Source organism: Xiphophorus hellerii, chromosome 22, assembly GCF_003331165.1.
Source record: "Xiphophorus hellerii strain 12219 chromosome 22, Xiphophorus_hellerii-4.1, whole genome shotgun sequence".
Lineage (NCBI taxonomy): Eukaryota > Metazoa > Chordata > Actinopteri > Cyprinodontiformes > Poeciliidae > Xiphophorus > Xiphophorus hellerii.
Genome location: NC_045693.1, coordinates 4,815,303 through 4,830,492, shown reverse-complemented (window position 1 = coordinate 4,830,492; position 15,190 = coordinate 4,815,303). Strand labels below are relative to the sequence as shown.

The following is a 15,190-nucleotide window of genomic DNA, read 5'->3' as shown; positions in this document are numbered from 1 at the left end:
GTGTAAATGCAAATATTTAGGAATATCTGTGTTTGCTGAGTACATGACAAAAAAATCAGATATAATGATTTTAGTTTATAATTTTGCATTCCTTGTTTACTTCTGCTATTTCATACGACTATTATGTTTGAAATAAATGTTTGCATAAGTAAAGTGAAGCAACGTGACACAGTAAACGCTCAGATGTGAAGTGCTGTTCAAACTTCACTTTGCAATTTATAGTAAACTTGCAATCATCAAAAGATTCTAAGCATCTGAAAATAATTATTCTTTTTTCTGTTGCTTTTTTTGGCCACAAATCCCCAAACTTTTGCAGGCAATTGAAAGCGTCTACTTACTTGTTTTTTCAGACTTTCGATGATGCTGATCAGAAGGTTTTCCTCCTTTCCCAGCTCCGTTGTGGTCACTATAAAGTCAACATCATGGCCAAAGTCCTTCCCCCTAAAAATAAAACACAAAGTGTTGCTACAGTATATACTGTTTGATCCTCAAAGGAAAACTAATCCTACTGTAGCTGAAACAGGCAGTAGGCATTAGAGTAGTTTCAAATATTTTGTTTGCTTCCTGTACTAACAATTCAATTTTTTTCTGCATGAATTGATGTTTTATCCATCAGTACAGCTGTGTTGGAGGGAGGTTTCAGTCCTGTAAGGTTATCATGACAGGATTACTGTATCTGCCAGGAACGGATGTCAGATAAAACTCAGCAGACGCCCCACAGGAACAGTACGCACAGAAAAAGGTGTATCAGAACTTTTCTCTGGCACCTCACTCAGTAACTCTAAAATCATTCCTCCATTTCTACACAAAGTAGAGCATAATTGTAACATAATAAGAATATAATCCATGATTAAAATAAAACCTGAATGGGGACAAAATAATAACCATAAAGAGTCAGGAGCAATAAAATTTTTTAAATCAAGGTTATTCATGTGTCAGATTGGCCTAGTTAAAGTCAATTCATAAAGAAAAAACTTTGAAATCAATGGCTGATGTCACAGAAGGTTCCGGTCCAATCAGACAAATAATGGTTAGAAATTTTCCTTCAAGGCATTGAATACATTAAATACCTGACTTTTTCAATTTGTAAAAATGTTGTAAACATAAAATCACAGTGAATATATATTTAAGTTTGTGGAGGCAAAATGTGAAAAAGTTTCAAGAGTTCTGAATATTTTTTGCAGGACACTGAAGTATCTGGAAACTCTGCAAAAGTTAATATAGTTGTTTATATCATTAAAAAAAACTTGCATATTTGAAATATTTATGACCCATCACATGTTTCTACACTGTATAACATTTGAAGGTGGTTTAACTTGAAAATTAAAGTCCACCTGCTGCCTAAGTGAAATTTAAGTCAACAGGAAATTTTTTGGTTTTAACTCAGAAATTAAAGTTCATGAAGTCGATTTAAGAAAAAATACAAGATGTCTAAACATTGTTTTTTAAGTTTATTAATCTTGAATTGTGAGTTTTAACTTGATTATTTCACAACATACTAGAAAATACTGCCCTCAGGGTCACATTTATCTATTATCTTCACTCACAATGTCAAGTTAAAATAACTACTTATTTTACTTTAGAATAATTTAAATTCTGATCTGAAAAATTTTTCTTTTAAAACATTACAATGAATTCAGCTCAGAAACATTTAGTGCACTAAAATAAACATTTGCCTTAATAACACACGAGTCAGATCAATGTAACGCACTTGCATCTCAGGATACACATGCTGCTAAGCATTCTGGGAAATAGTCCCCACTCCCGTCTTTTTCTTCTTTCAGCTTTTTTAAGTGCTAACTTAAACGTTCTTGGAGGTTTGGCAAATTGAATAAAAAATTAACAGCTTACTACTATAAATTTATTTTTTCACAAATTCACATTTTTGTTCAAAATCTAAAACTCGCTAAATTTATTAAAGAGTAGAAGTAGACAACTGAATGCGGCTCAAGTGTTTTACGGTGTACAACAACTGTTCTTTTTTTAGGAATAATTACATAAAAATCTAATCTAAACTGTTTGTAGAACTGATCTACAAACACAGGATGGATTCACAGGATGGTTTTCTTTCTTTGTAGGTTTCTGGCTGCCATTTAAGTAAGATGACAGAAAATAGCAGCTTTGATAGAAGTGACGCACGAGGATTTTGTGTGTGGGAAGAAAGCTTATTATGATGGACTTGTCCGCATCAATTTGGCCCTTCCTGCCAAAAAAAAACAAACAAAAAGATTCATTTCAAGCTGATCATTACCTAGCGCACACACATTACACACACTTTCCCACAGAAACCCTTTGATAAACAACAGGCGACCTCCTGCAGAAGTATGCTCCAGTGTCACTGTTACAACAAAGCAAAATGTCAGTGAATGTTGTGGGCGATACGGCTTCAAAGCAGCTTCTGCATCCACAAGGCTCTGCGTTTGATCTCTCCTTCGTGCCACTGGCAAATGACTGACGGCAGTCAGTGTGAGTGACATTAAAGGAATGGAGAGAGGCTGAGGATAGCTGCAGGCGAAAGCTTCAAAGGTTCACACGGCTAAATCAGGTAGCAAGTCAGAAATAAGAAAAGTTTGTGCCCTTACAGTTATGGTGGCATTAATGGAACATCAGGATGAGTCGGCAGAGGATAAAGGGCATAAATCATAATTTTTACAAGATTTCTTTCTGCTATTTTGCTCATGCTTGTTGCTCATGAGTTATAATTTTTGTCTATGAACAAAGTAGGAGACATAAAAAGAACGACAAAGAAACAAAAACAAGCAAAAAGAAGAAGAGAATGGGACGTTTAGCTAAACATATGATATGTCTGCCCTTTATTTTTTAATATTTATTCCACCTGGAAGATAGAAGGATATTTTACTGGTAGGACTTAACCGTTTTAAAATGTATCAAAGATTTCTTTGGGTGGAGCGAGAATCATTCCTCTAATTAAACACGGCAAAGCCGAGATCCTCTAATGTTTCCAGCACGTACATTGTGCTAATGTTGTTAAATTACTTTTACTGCTGGCTTCTGCTGTGCAGGCAAAACTCACTCAAGTGTGCAGCTTAAATGTGCTTCATGAATGGAGGAAAATCTGGAAAAAAAACATTCATGTTGCACCTGATCTCTGTGTGATATTCAGTACTAATCTGTAGAAAAGACACCATGGCATTACATTTGAACTTCTTTTAGTAAAATCTGTCAGGTCAGCGCAATTATTTAACTGAAGATATTAAAAATGTCTGTTCACGCATACACATTTCAAGACATTATTAACATCCCGAAATTTTGCACATTTATACAATTCTGTTAACCAAACAAAACCTGAAGATGTAGTTATTATTAACTTAGTGCAATTTGCACTAACAGCAAAGGGAAAACAAACAGAAAAATCGCTGAACAACAACTCAAAACCACTTGTTTTTCTCAGACCCGTTGCCGTAGCAACTAACTGACAACAGCTCCACTGGTGTTTCAGGATTCAACACCAAAACAAAAAAAAAAAAACAAGCAAATATTTTCCACAAAAAGAACAGAACATTCAGTGTGTTGCAGTTTTATGTTTTCATGCATGATGTTTATTTTGTGATTATCAATAAGTGATCGTCTAAATACAGTGGCGGTTGATTAGCTAATTGTGCGGGTTGCCTTCTTTTTAACTGGAGCGAAACACACTGAATGCCACAGCACTTCTACATCTTAAGGTTGTCAAAGTTAAGCTAGCATAGCTGACTTACTTCCTTCTCCCTCGCTACGTTTTTTTTTCATTAAAGCTTTTTACGGATATGTGAAATGTAATACTTTATACCTTTTTCTTTTACATATCAGGTGTACATTTAAGATTTAGCTTTTCATATTGCATTGCAAAAACACAAAATCCTATCGAGTTTCTAGTGCAAATATCTAACTTTAACTTAAAAGTGACTTTTTAGCAAGATGTAGAAGATTGTTTGGAGTAAATAATTCCTTAATATTGATTAAAAACCATTAGTTCCACTAGCTTGCAACATGGGAAGATGTCTTGTTATAAGTTAAATAAACTGCCAAAAGAATTAGAACTTTTTCATCAATATTAAGGAATTATTTACTTAACACAAGCTTCTATATCTTGCTAAAAAAAAAGTTACTTGTAAGTTAGTTTAGTCTTATTTCACGTTTGCTAAGATATTTGCATTAGAAATCAGTGTCTGCGAGCGTGACATCACATTGCAACGTTTCTATAGCAAAGCAAATATTTTCCTCTTTATTCTTGGCTGAAACAAAGGTTCTGCTCGTTCACCGATGCAAAGTGTGGAGTAGCAGCCATGTGTTTCTCAGCACGTGGTGCAACACAGAGCTGAAGTGAAGAACATTTTGAACACCTGGTGTGAATTCAGCATGTCTACTTTTTTATTGCGTGAGGGAAAGTGCTAAATTATTCACAGGTATGCACCAGGCCTATAAAATATACATAGCTATTTACAAATTTCTATGGACGACAAGGCGACATGAATGAATAATAAAGAAGTGGGAAGTGTTGCTGCTGCTGATGGAAAATCCACAGAATGAAGTCATCTGCAGGAGGGAGAGAGCTCAGCTGCACTCAGCAGAAGGTGGTCCAGAAAAAGAAATCTGAACTATCTTTATTCAATGCATTGTGATCACCAAGGTAACGGGTGTAAGATGGAAACTAAGATGTCCAGAGTTGAATAGTTCCACCACTAAGTCTTGGGATTGTTTTAATTATGTTTGGACTGGTAATGAATTTCTATAAGACAAAATTAAATTACTGGGTTTATTTGAGAGCATTAAACCACAAACTCAAGGTTCTCCATTGAGCACAGTTCCACGTTCCAACATTCCTGCCCATATTTACAACAACGTCTGTGAGTAACACACTGACGTATCAATGGAGAAAGGGCTTAAAGGGGAAGTATTGTGAGTTATACAGCACAATCAAGTAACTATGTCACCTTCATCTGTTACAAAAATGATACATATAAATGACTTAAAGGAAATTTGACTTTGATATTTAACGCGTTGAAATTGTCTCTTTAAAATCTCCTGCTCTTCCTGAAACTACGCCTTCAGGAAGTCATCACAACATGGCTCCTCTATTAACCCTTCAGCAACGTTTTTAGCAGCGTTTCACTGAGAAGTAGCTCGTGTAATGAGCTCAGCAGCTCCACCAGATGTTTGCTAATTGCTGATGGCTAGTCTGAAGGAGCTGAGCGAGGGAATCGAGGCAGAAGCTCAGAGGAGGTGCTACTTCCATCCAGACGTTTTGCACAGCTGAATGGTTGCCATGGATATTAAAGGATTTCAACATTATAACGATGTGAAGTGGTTATTTATTTTCCTGGTTCTGAAGAAGGGCTGTTATAAACGATTATTTTAGTAACCGAGTATTTTGTCAATTATTCTTATGATTGATTGAGTAATCAAATAAAAAATGTGATAAAGTAAAATATTGTTAAATTCTAGCATAACAACAGAATTAACATTGAATATCAACATCGGCTCAAATTTTCATATTTGTGCATCCCTAACAATTACTTTTGCTGTAATTTAGAGAATTAACCTTTAATAATAATAGCTCCATTTTCAAGTTAACCTGGATAAAATTATACAAAAATTATATTCAATTTAATAATAAAGAGGCAGGGTCACAGAGACACTTATAAAAGATATCTATAAACCAGTTTTTATTTTATATATTCCTCTTCAGTCAATTTAATAGATGAACTCTCACCCTGCCCAGCCTTTCGCAGCTTTTGTGTCCATATTAGCAACGGGATCCATGCTCCTTCGTTCACAAATGACAGCTGTACCGCTGTCCAAAATTGTGGTAAATTAATTTTTCCTGTTTGTCCGTAAAGCTATACTTACATTAAAAGCATCAACAGATAGACAGTCAGTCTATCTGCTCACCTGTATAAATACACCCGCCGTGTTCTTCCCTGCTGTTCGCTCTGAACCGGCCACCAGGCAGCTGCTCCAGGAGGGGAAAGGCTGCCGTACTCCAGGCATCGGGCCCATTAATTTAAGGAGGCTTATTGGTCCCCCGAAAAATTATGAAATCCTGGACATTATCATCAATCAATCAATCCACGGAGCAAACTTAAAAATTGGACGTTATGCTGCCAACACTTGGCAACAAACAAGATCAGTGATCAGGGACAGACCTGGCAGAGTCCAACATTCACTGGGAACGCGCTCAAGAAGCTAAATCACCAGGAGCAATGTGTTGACTCCGGCTCTGTCTGATTTCATGGATGCAACATGAAGCCATGGAGACACACCAAGTACTTTGGATCATACATTAAGGCCAGACATCTTGTTTTGCTCTCCCCTCCTGTGAGCTGATAATAGAGTTGGGCTGAACAATCATGACACCATGAATTAAGCCGATAAGGAATCCTTATCTGAGCTGCTGTTGCAGGCAAACAAAGCACAAGATTCAGCCCCTGTTTGAGGCTTTGGAGAGCAGATACCACCGCCCCCCCTCATCAGTGTCACTTTGAGTTAATATTCCAGACAATCTGATGTTACACAAGATCCACAGCAGGGAATCACTGGCAACATGCTGAAATAAATACAGCGCTCCACTGACACAGTGCGAGCCTTTTCACGCAGAGTGCTGGTAGGAGATGCATTTTCACGCCTAATCTATTTTTAATCCCCCTCCACCCCAACAAAACCGCTTTTAAGGCTTGTCACCCGCCTTCCACAGCTGTCCTTTCAATAAGCCTAATGTCAGTGGCATCAACAAATCCCTGCCATGCTGCTCTCCTCTGAAGTGGATGACAACTCCAGCCTATGAAGTACAGCCCTTATTTTGCAAAAGTTTTGGGAGCAGAGTTATTTTCTGTGCATCTTATCCAGAGATAAAAGACGCGATAGAGCCAAAAATATCTATCCGAGGAGCTATACGATACACTGTACTTGTAAATTTTGACAAGGGCTATTGGCCACAAAGCTAATGAGAGTCTCAAATTATAGGTTATTAAATCAAGCTTTGACAGTACGTTCAAAAAGATATCTAATATATCCCACTGCAGAGAATCAGACGATTATTAGTGGTGCAGCTTGGAGCGTTTGAACTGTTCCAGGCGTCGTCTGCTTTTGAGCAAGAACATGCTAAATTAGTGACTGATGGAGTAAAAGTCATTACTTTTCAGCTACATCTCTGGATGGCTCCAATGAAGTCTCATGTGACTCCTCAAGTCTGCATAGATCTAAAGCGAGGTAAATGAGTGCTTCATCTGGTCGAGTTTAAATCCATAACGGCTCACTCACAGGCCCCTTTACGCTCTGCAGCGAGCCGCTGGCCCATAAATCTTAAGTAGTTCCTCCCCTTCATTCTTGATGTTAACTATCCATGATATGCTAATCACTTTCCTCAGCTCATTTTACAACACTCCCTCATCGAGGAGCCATTATTTACATAATCAGATATCTCTCCAGCTGTCATCTGTCCTTCTGTAGATTAGGGATGCTTACTTTTTTTTCCCTCCTCTGGCAGTGTTTGATGCGGTATTAATTTGAAAAAGCTGTACACTTTCTTTGTTTATACTGCAGTACAGATGTTATGACAAAAATGTGAATGTTAAGAGTGTAAATAGAAATTCAATGTTTCAAAATTTACCACACTTTAAAGTGAACCAGGATTAGTTGAACATGTTGGCCTAAATATGTTGTAATTTTCCTATGAACTAAAAAATTGCTGTTTGTGATACACCAAAACTCATAATTAATTTTAAAAATGTACATCTTCACCCATGGAGATTGCCATTTTTTCACCCGATGGACCGAAGACACATTTTGGTCCATTCTGTACTGGAATATATAGAGTAAATACAGGAAGGCTAACTTCACCTGAGTCGCTGTTCATCATATTGCCTTTGACTGGTGTAATTTCAGGTAATGCCACACTGTGTCACTGTTGGCTGTAATTAAAACAAAAATTCTGGATCGCTTCCTACACAAAAAAAAAAAAAAAACAGAAGAATGCAGTGGGAATAACTGAACAAATCTTCCAAAGGTCCTATATTTATGCTCTCAACATTTCTCTCCAGAAGACTTTGAGTCATTTGTAAGAGCAAAACCGACGGAGGCTCTAACTGATCGTTACCATAACGAGCTAAAAGTAAATGTCATGCTTACAGTTTTTATCCACAAAGAGCCTATGACATAACACCTGGCTAAAGAGCAAAAAACGCTGGGAGAAACATCAGACAAGCAGTTCCTGTCTCTTAAATGCTAACAGAGCTCCCCTGTAGTAGTACCAGCGGAACTACTGTCGTTTATGTTCGAACAAAGACCGGACCCAAAGCTAATCAAGTATTTACCGAATCCCGAAGTCTGACCAGAAGCATCATTATTTCATTTACGAAGCTGAAGGTAGCAGCAGCAGCAAAACACCAGCTTTTTCGGCCAACTCTGTGATCTTCCTCCGTTTGGTCCTCCTCACCTTCATTACCTCTTGTGATTTCTACATTCCCATTGATTTCAACACGCTCCTGTTCAAATTAAAAAGGTTTAATGACATTACTCGTCGCTGGTTTGGCAGGATGGAGCTAGGCAGTTGGACCTTTAGACATCATTTACCCAGAATGCATTCGTGTGGCAATATTTTATTAAAATTTATGAAAACCAAACAGCCAATAGTTTTATTACGGTATTGTTTTTACATCTAAAATCAATATTTCTCAAATAAAGTCTATTTTTTACAACTAATCATGGATTCCTTTAAAGGGTTGAAAAAAAACAAACTATAAAATGAATGGATGATGACAGCATGCTGCTATTATTTAGTGATTGTGATCATTTGAGACGTAGACTAAGCAAGTTGCTTTATTTACATTTAAAGCTCAATCTGAAGTAATTTTCTGCTAAGCAGGAAAACCAGATCTACGTTAGAATATGAAACATGAACCTTTCTAAGGTTTATGGAGGAAAGAGAAAGTGTACACTATGTTTGTAGCCCAGACAGCATTAAAGGTCATCAGCTAAGTCGTTGCAGCTCTCTCACCCCCGTTGAGAAGCAAGTGCATGTCCTCACTGCCAGACTGCGCTTTGAATTATTTACCTCACACGCTGCTGGGTTATGGCTGGATTTTTACAGCGCCACAGAGCAGAGTGCTCCGTGCTTACTCGGGCACAAAGCAGCGCACATAAAAAGAGAGCAGCACAAAGAGGTGGGAGCGGAGGGAGGTGTTGTCTGTGACCAAAAAGTTGCACTCAGCAGGTTGCTTTACAAGAACACTCGCCATGCGCCCTGATACTGACAATGTAATGCATTTGAGTGACCTAGACTCAGTGCGGAACAGGACTGACCTGTTCTTTTTTCCTTTAAAAAGACCAAGAATCCACTTTCAATGCCAAACTAACTCCTTCAGTTACTGCTCTGACAGAAGGTAGCAGGGAAAATTCAAATGGGAATCAACACCTCCCGAGACCCGTGTTTTCCTGTGCATAACAAAAAAGATATTTAAGAAAAGCAGCGGGAAGAAAAAGGCGGAGGCGCTGTTCTACTTCATCTACAATTTCAACGCTGAAAGAAGGAGACAAGCCTTGTACCTCCGAAAGCCACCTGTCAGCGCTAGTATGGCGTTCGGTGTGATCACATGGACGGCCTCGTCAATAATGTTCCCCACGGCCCGTGCCTCTGCTTTACTGACAGCCCTGGAGATGTCTCCATAATGCAGAAAACCTGCAGGGAAAAGACCACATGGTTATTAGTCTGGCAGCTAGCCATCAATCACAGCCATTTGCTCTGGGGAAGCACAGAGTCAGGGTGGATTAAAAGTAAGGTAGAAATGTGATACGCTCCGCTCGTTGATAGGAGCCGACTAACGGCGTGCTCCGGCTGCAGACACAAGAGGATTACTGTATCTACAAACTGTTCCTAATTATAATTGATGCATTGATGATTATCTCATTTTATGCATCTCACTTTGCATTTTCTCCCGTCTTTGTGCCACTTAAAAAGCACTTAATTCTCCTTTTTTTTCCTCAGACGAACAGCGATGCACCTCCAATTAATTACAAAACCTTTAATGATTTTTCTGTCGGTGCTGCAGAAAATTAATGGGATGGCTCTTGTTTCTGCTCAGTAAAGATTTCCAGAATACAGCAAGGCGATTAGGGTTCAAAGACATTTTCCACTTCAAAAACCTGCGATATTTCTCCGTTCAAAGTGACGAATCCGCCGTTCCGAATGATGGATTGTGACCGTTTTGATGGACGTGTCTGTCAGCATTATAAACTATTGAATGGAGTTTGAAATGAATGGCAACCTGTGAACACTGCAATTTGAGGTTTTCAATCACCCGGTCATGAAGCGCAACACTATGTGCTACTGGCAGCATCTTTTGGAAAGTCTCAGCTATTGAAAGGTTGGGTGTCTATGTGATTTATCCACCTGCAGCTCCATACTAAACTATGCACACAGCTTGAAATAATGCATAAGTATGAAGTGTAAAGAAAACGATTCATAACTTTTACCATTTTTAAAGGCAAAGGAAGAAAAATAATTAAAGAAACAAAGTAAACCTCCATCGTTGCCTTTTGAAATCGTGTTCCAGGGCCAATTCTAATCCAAGTCCTTTCACGCTCAGTCAATATGTTGTTTGTTTTATTTGATTAATTTTTTTAATTTATTTTGCATTTTATTTTCTTGCAAAGAGAGGCGTTTTGGACCAGACTGTGCAGAGTACTCTCTGCTGTTTCTTTTGATATCTCCATCAGACAAAATAAAAGATGGTCAACCCAGACCTGGCTGCTGTTCTACTTGATACGCCGACAGAAACACACAACGCTGAGTTACACTAGCTTTAATTAAATCAGTCAAATTATTTTTTTTATTTTTTTTTTTTACCCCTCCAGGGGGTCTTTTGTGGGCTCTAGTGTCCCTTATATGACAGTAGGGTGACAGGAAACGGGGAAGGAGAGGGGGGAAGACATGTGGCAAATATCACGGCCGCGTCGAGGACTCAAGGCCTCCAAATATGGGTCGCGCTAACCACTACACCACCATGGCACGCCCAGTCAAATTATTTTTAACTAAATCAATCACCAAACATGTCTTGTTAACTTTGCAATTGGTTCATGTTTAGATGATGGATTGAATGCAACTTTATGAGGTGTTCAAAGTTTTGGGTATTGTTTTAGATTGCCCTGGATTTTACTTAGAGGTATTAAAAGTAAAAGGGGTTGAATATAAATGCAAACTTTCATGATCACACTAAACTGCTCCATGTTCATCAGAGGAAATCTTCAACAGGCAGAGGATTGCAATGTAAGATCAACAAGTGTGAATACTTCTGTATAAACCTCAAAGTTTAATTGAGATACAGTCACTGTGGAAATTTAACGATTAGGCTGCCGAGTGTTTTTTTGGAAGCAAGCTTGTATTGAATTCCCTGATCTATAATTTGCGAAGTGGTTTTCTGAAGACGGGGGGAAAATTTTTGACGTACCACTTTGCTGCATCCGGTTCAGATGAATGCCGGGCTGCGCCAGAACGTCGCTGAATGAGCGAAGCCCTCTGCGGTACCACTTCTCGGCTGTTTTAGGTCCAACCCCAAACACGCTGGTGAACAGCTGCCGGGGAACGAGGTTCGATTTAAATGACTGAGAAAGCAAATGAATGACTAACTGAAGTTGGTTTTTATTTACCAACCTTGAGAGTTTGACACCTTTCATCAGAGAGTATTTTCTCGACCTCAAACGAGCGGCCATATTGAAGGATCTCCTGTAAAACATAAAAGCAAATGAGATTAGAGAGAAGAGCGCTGTTTTCCTGGGTTTCTATTTTCTGTCTGCCGTCGGCAAATGCCCTCAAATAGCTGCTCATTTGCAAACTATTTCCACTTAAATCAGGTGTCGTCATTTCCATTTTGTTCCCAGAAAAAACATCTTTGTTGCCGCGAAACCTGGGATTAACACCAGCTTAATGACAATCATTAAACGCCCAGGGTGACAGGGTTTTTTCCTCAGACTCCATTATTTGCTCCAAATGAAATCGTCTGCACTTCCATTTTAAACGTCTCCATTGTGTGAACCAAGTGGCAGTTACCTGGCTAGTACTAAAAAAAAAAGAGATTGATATGTTTTTCAATTCTGCAGGGCTTAGTGCTCATTTTAAGCTTGAGCATAAAGGAAAGGCAACCAGCATGGATGAACTATTGATCCAAAGGTCGAGGCTGTGAGTACAGAGCAGTGTGCAGAAGCCTTCACTGCTCAGCGAAGCATCCAACCGTCCACCTCTGCTTTTCAAGCCTCCAGCTAAGGCCAACCTCAAACGGGAGGATAATGCTTCACCACACTTCCTGCTCCAGGAAAGATATGCTCCTTCACAAGCGCAGTTTCTGCCTTACACACATTCATCCCCACGCTTCCCTCAGCGCCGCCTTGTTTTTATGTTGCTACGCTTATGTCCTCTCCACACTTTGGATGCTCAGTTGTCAGCGAGGAGCTCAGTCGCCGCTGATGGTGTCACTCTGATGTTCACAGCCACATCAAGCATTTTGTTTTTTGTTTTTTTAACTCCATTCGGCTTCACTTTGTTTTCCATGTCATGTCACTTCTCTTGTTTTCACGCAGCAATCCGTTCAAAGAGACAACACTGGGAGCGCAGAGCTCGGAGTGAGGTGGGTGTCTGCGTCGAGCAAACAACAAAGACGAGAGGTCAACCGCAGACTGTCTAATTTGGTCTCCGCGGCACATTTATGTTACTTTGTTTTATAATTCTGCCTCAGCGCTGACAGCTCTGACAGATCTGGAGGCCTGCTCTTAGACCCGCTGTGACGACGTTAGGTTTAACGTGTCAGAAAGTTGGATTGCCCTTTTTTAACTTTTTCATCTGCAGGGACTCTGCGCTCTCTCCACGCAAACTTTCTCTGACAGGCTGCCATGATTTCTGACCTGAACTCGACAAAGTGAGAAGATGAAGTAACTTTAGCAGACTGTTTTCTCCTGCGGTGTGACCCATGTGTACTGGTGAGAGTTTATAAATAAGCTTCAACAAAACTGTACAGTGCATTTATTAACACCCCTGGAAAGTTGCTTTAAAAGACGCCTTAAAATGAATTTATTTTTTATTGCAACAACTTCAGGTAACACAAAGAAATGAAGAAAATTTTAACCTTTATATTCAGAACATTTGAGTGAATGCTATGAAATGTCACTGTAGCATAACTGGTACAGGAAGAATCATCACTCCGCTTCTTTTGTTGGTCTGTCCAATGCATTTGATTACACTGACCTCAGTAAAATTGGTTTTACCAATTCGGCATTGTAATAGCTACCTTTCATATACACAGTGTGCTTTTGCTATCGGCTGCACCGATTCCTCAAATGATTCAAGTACCTCGATTATTAAAATTTCTCGAGGAAACTTACCTGCCTCGAAGCTTCACTAAATCATTTTATTATTTAGTGCACCGTGTTACAGCCGGGTGATTATTTATGTTGCGCAACGCTCTCACTTCCGCCTTTGAGTTGTTGACAAAAACTAACGTCCAACTTTCAAGCCTCGTTTTCTTTTCCATTCTTATTGATGACATTTTAATAACTACATACTGCATAGTTATGCAGATAACACCAAACTTTACTAAGCTGGATCTACTGCAGGAAGGCAATTGATAGGCTTTAAATTCCAGAAAACTGCAAAACACTGAGTTCCTTTAAATCAAGGCAAAAACCCATTTGCTTAAAGCTGCTTTTGATCAATAATTACTGGAAAATTGATTAATTTTAGTTTTTATTCCAACATTTGTGATGATGATGATATCTGATGATTTTGATGATGACATTTAAAAAAAATTAACGTTTGTTACTTGTTTATTGTTTTTATACTTGCATTGCTGCTGAAATGTGCAGTACAAGTAAACTTGCCTTGGTGTTTTTATGCTGCAGGGAGACAGAGGATGCTTTTTAGTTAGAATAATTACTGGACATTTAATAAAAACGCTGAAAGTTAGACTCGATTTTTCTTTATTGGGAAAAAAAACTTGCTCAGATTATATTTTTGAAATGCTCTTGATTGATGTTTAATAACAGATTCCCTGTGTAGAACATGGACATACAAGCTCTGCTGGGTTAAACTCCCCTCCTTTGTAAATACTTTCTTTACACCTTCAAACATTGCTGTGATTTTCGGTCCTTGAGTTTTATTTGGAGTGTACCACATTTTTCTCTGATCAAGGCTGAACTGCCTTTTCTTATTTTGCACCTTGCTTATGGAGCAACCTTCTGAGGACTCTGGCGCTTAAAGTCTCCCTGGTTAAAAGATATTTCAGAGTTTTGTAGCTAACAGTGCTGGTTTCTAAGCTGAACATTCCTGTTGACTGTTGACTAGTTTTACTTTATGTATTTTGATGTAAATGTCAAACTTGCAGCTCAGTCAATGCTGTCTTAAAAAAAAATTAATTTCAAAAACCTCTCGATATATGAATATTAATTTTAAAAAATCCTTGACGCATTATTACAATTTTACTTTGCTCTTTTTAAAAAGTTAATTAGAAATTAATGACTCCATTTCCATAGAGTGCAGCCTCTCTTCAACATGGGAAAGACAGATGTACACTCCATGAATCAGAATCTTTATGAATCAGATAATGGCTACAACAACAGAGCTTCTTGACTAAATTCCCAAATATCAGATCTAATTTGTTTGGGATGGCAGGAAGGAAACGGTGATGAGCAAAGTTCAGGAAATAACCCAAAACTCTTGATGATCTAAGATATTTTGTGCAAAGAGGAATATTTGTGAAATATTCCTTAAAACTGAGGATTGTCCTGTTGGAAAGAAATATTAACAGTGGGAGTCCAAATAATTGCACCACCAATAATTTTTGTTTATGAAACGTCCAAATGGTGCCACAAATATTTTTATTACTACACTCATTATGAGCCGTCCCTGCAGTCCAGACCCCGTCTGCACTGGTTTAAGTGCTTTTATGTAAATTTATCTCTCATATGTTTTTATTTGTGCCTTTAAACATCATGTATATCATGTTTTTATATCTTTCACACTTTAGATTTGTTGCCAAATGTAGTAACCAGCACTGAATGTGTTCTGCTTTGTCATTAACAAAATATACATATGGAGTAAATATAGTAAAGATTTTGTGATTTGTGTGTTTGGATCTGTATTGATCAGCCCTGAAATGAGTTATCCTCTTATTCCAAGGATGAACACCATCGATTGGCTTTGTGTGCT

The 15,190-nt window shown here is 38.4% G+C and overlaps 1 protein-coding gene across 1 annotated transcript in view; it reads right to left on the bottom strand.

Annotated features, from left to right (window-relative positions):
- Positions 1 to 15,190, bottom strand: part of dntt (deoxynucleotidyltransferase, terminal) — a 93,052-nt gene that overhangs the window by 44,225 nt on the left and 33,637 nt on the right. The window contains exons 5-8 of the mRNA XM_032552410.1: positions 11,648 to 11,719; positions 11,445 to 11,568; positions 9,544 to 9,676; positions 339 to 441 (exon numbers count right to left, since the gene is read on the bottom strand). Coding sequence (XP_032408301.1) covers positions 339 to 441; positions 9,544 to 9,676; positions 11,445 to 11,568; positions 11,648 to 11,719 — 432 coding nt within the window. The remainder of the gene's footprint in view (positions 1 to 338; positions 442 to 9,543; positions 9,677 to 11,444; positions 11,569 to 11,647; positions 11,720 to 15,190) is intronic.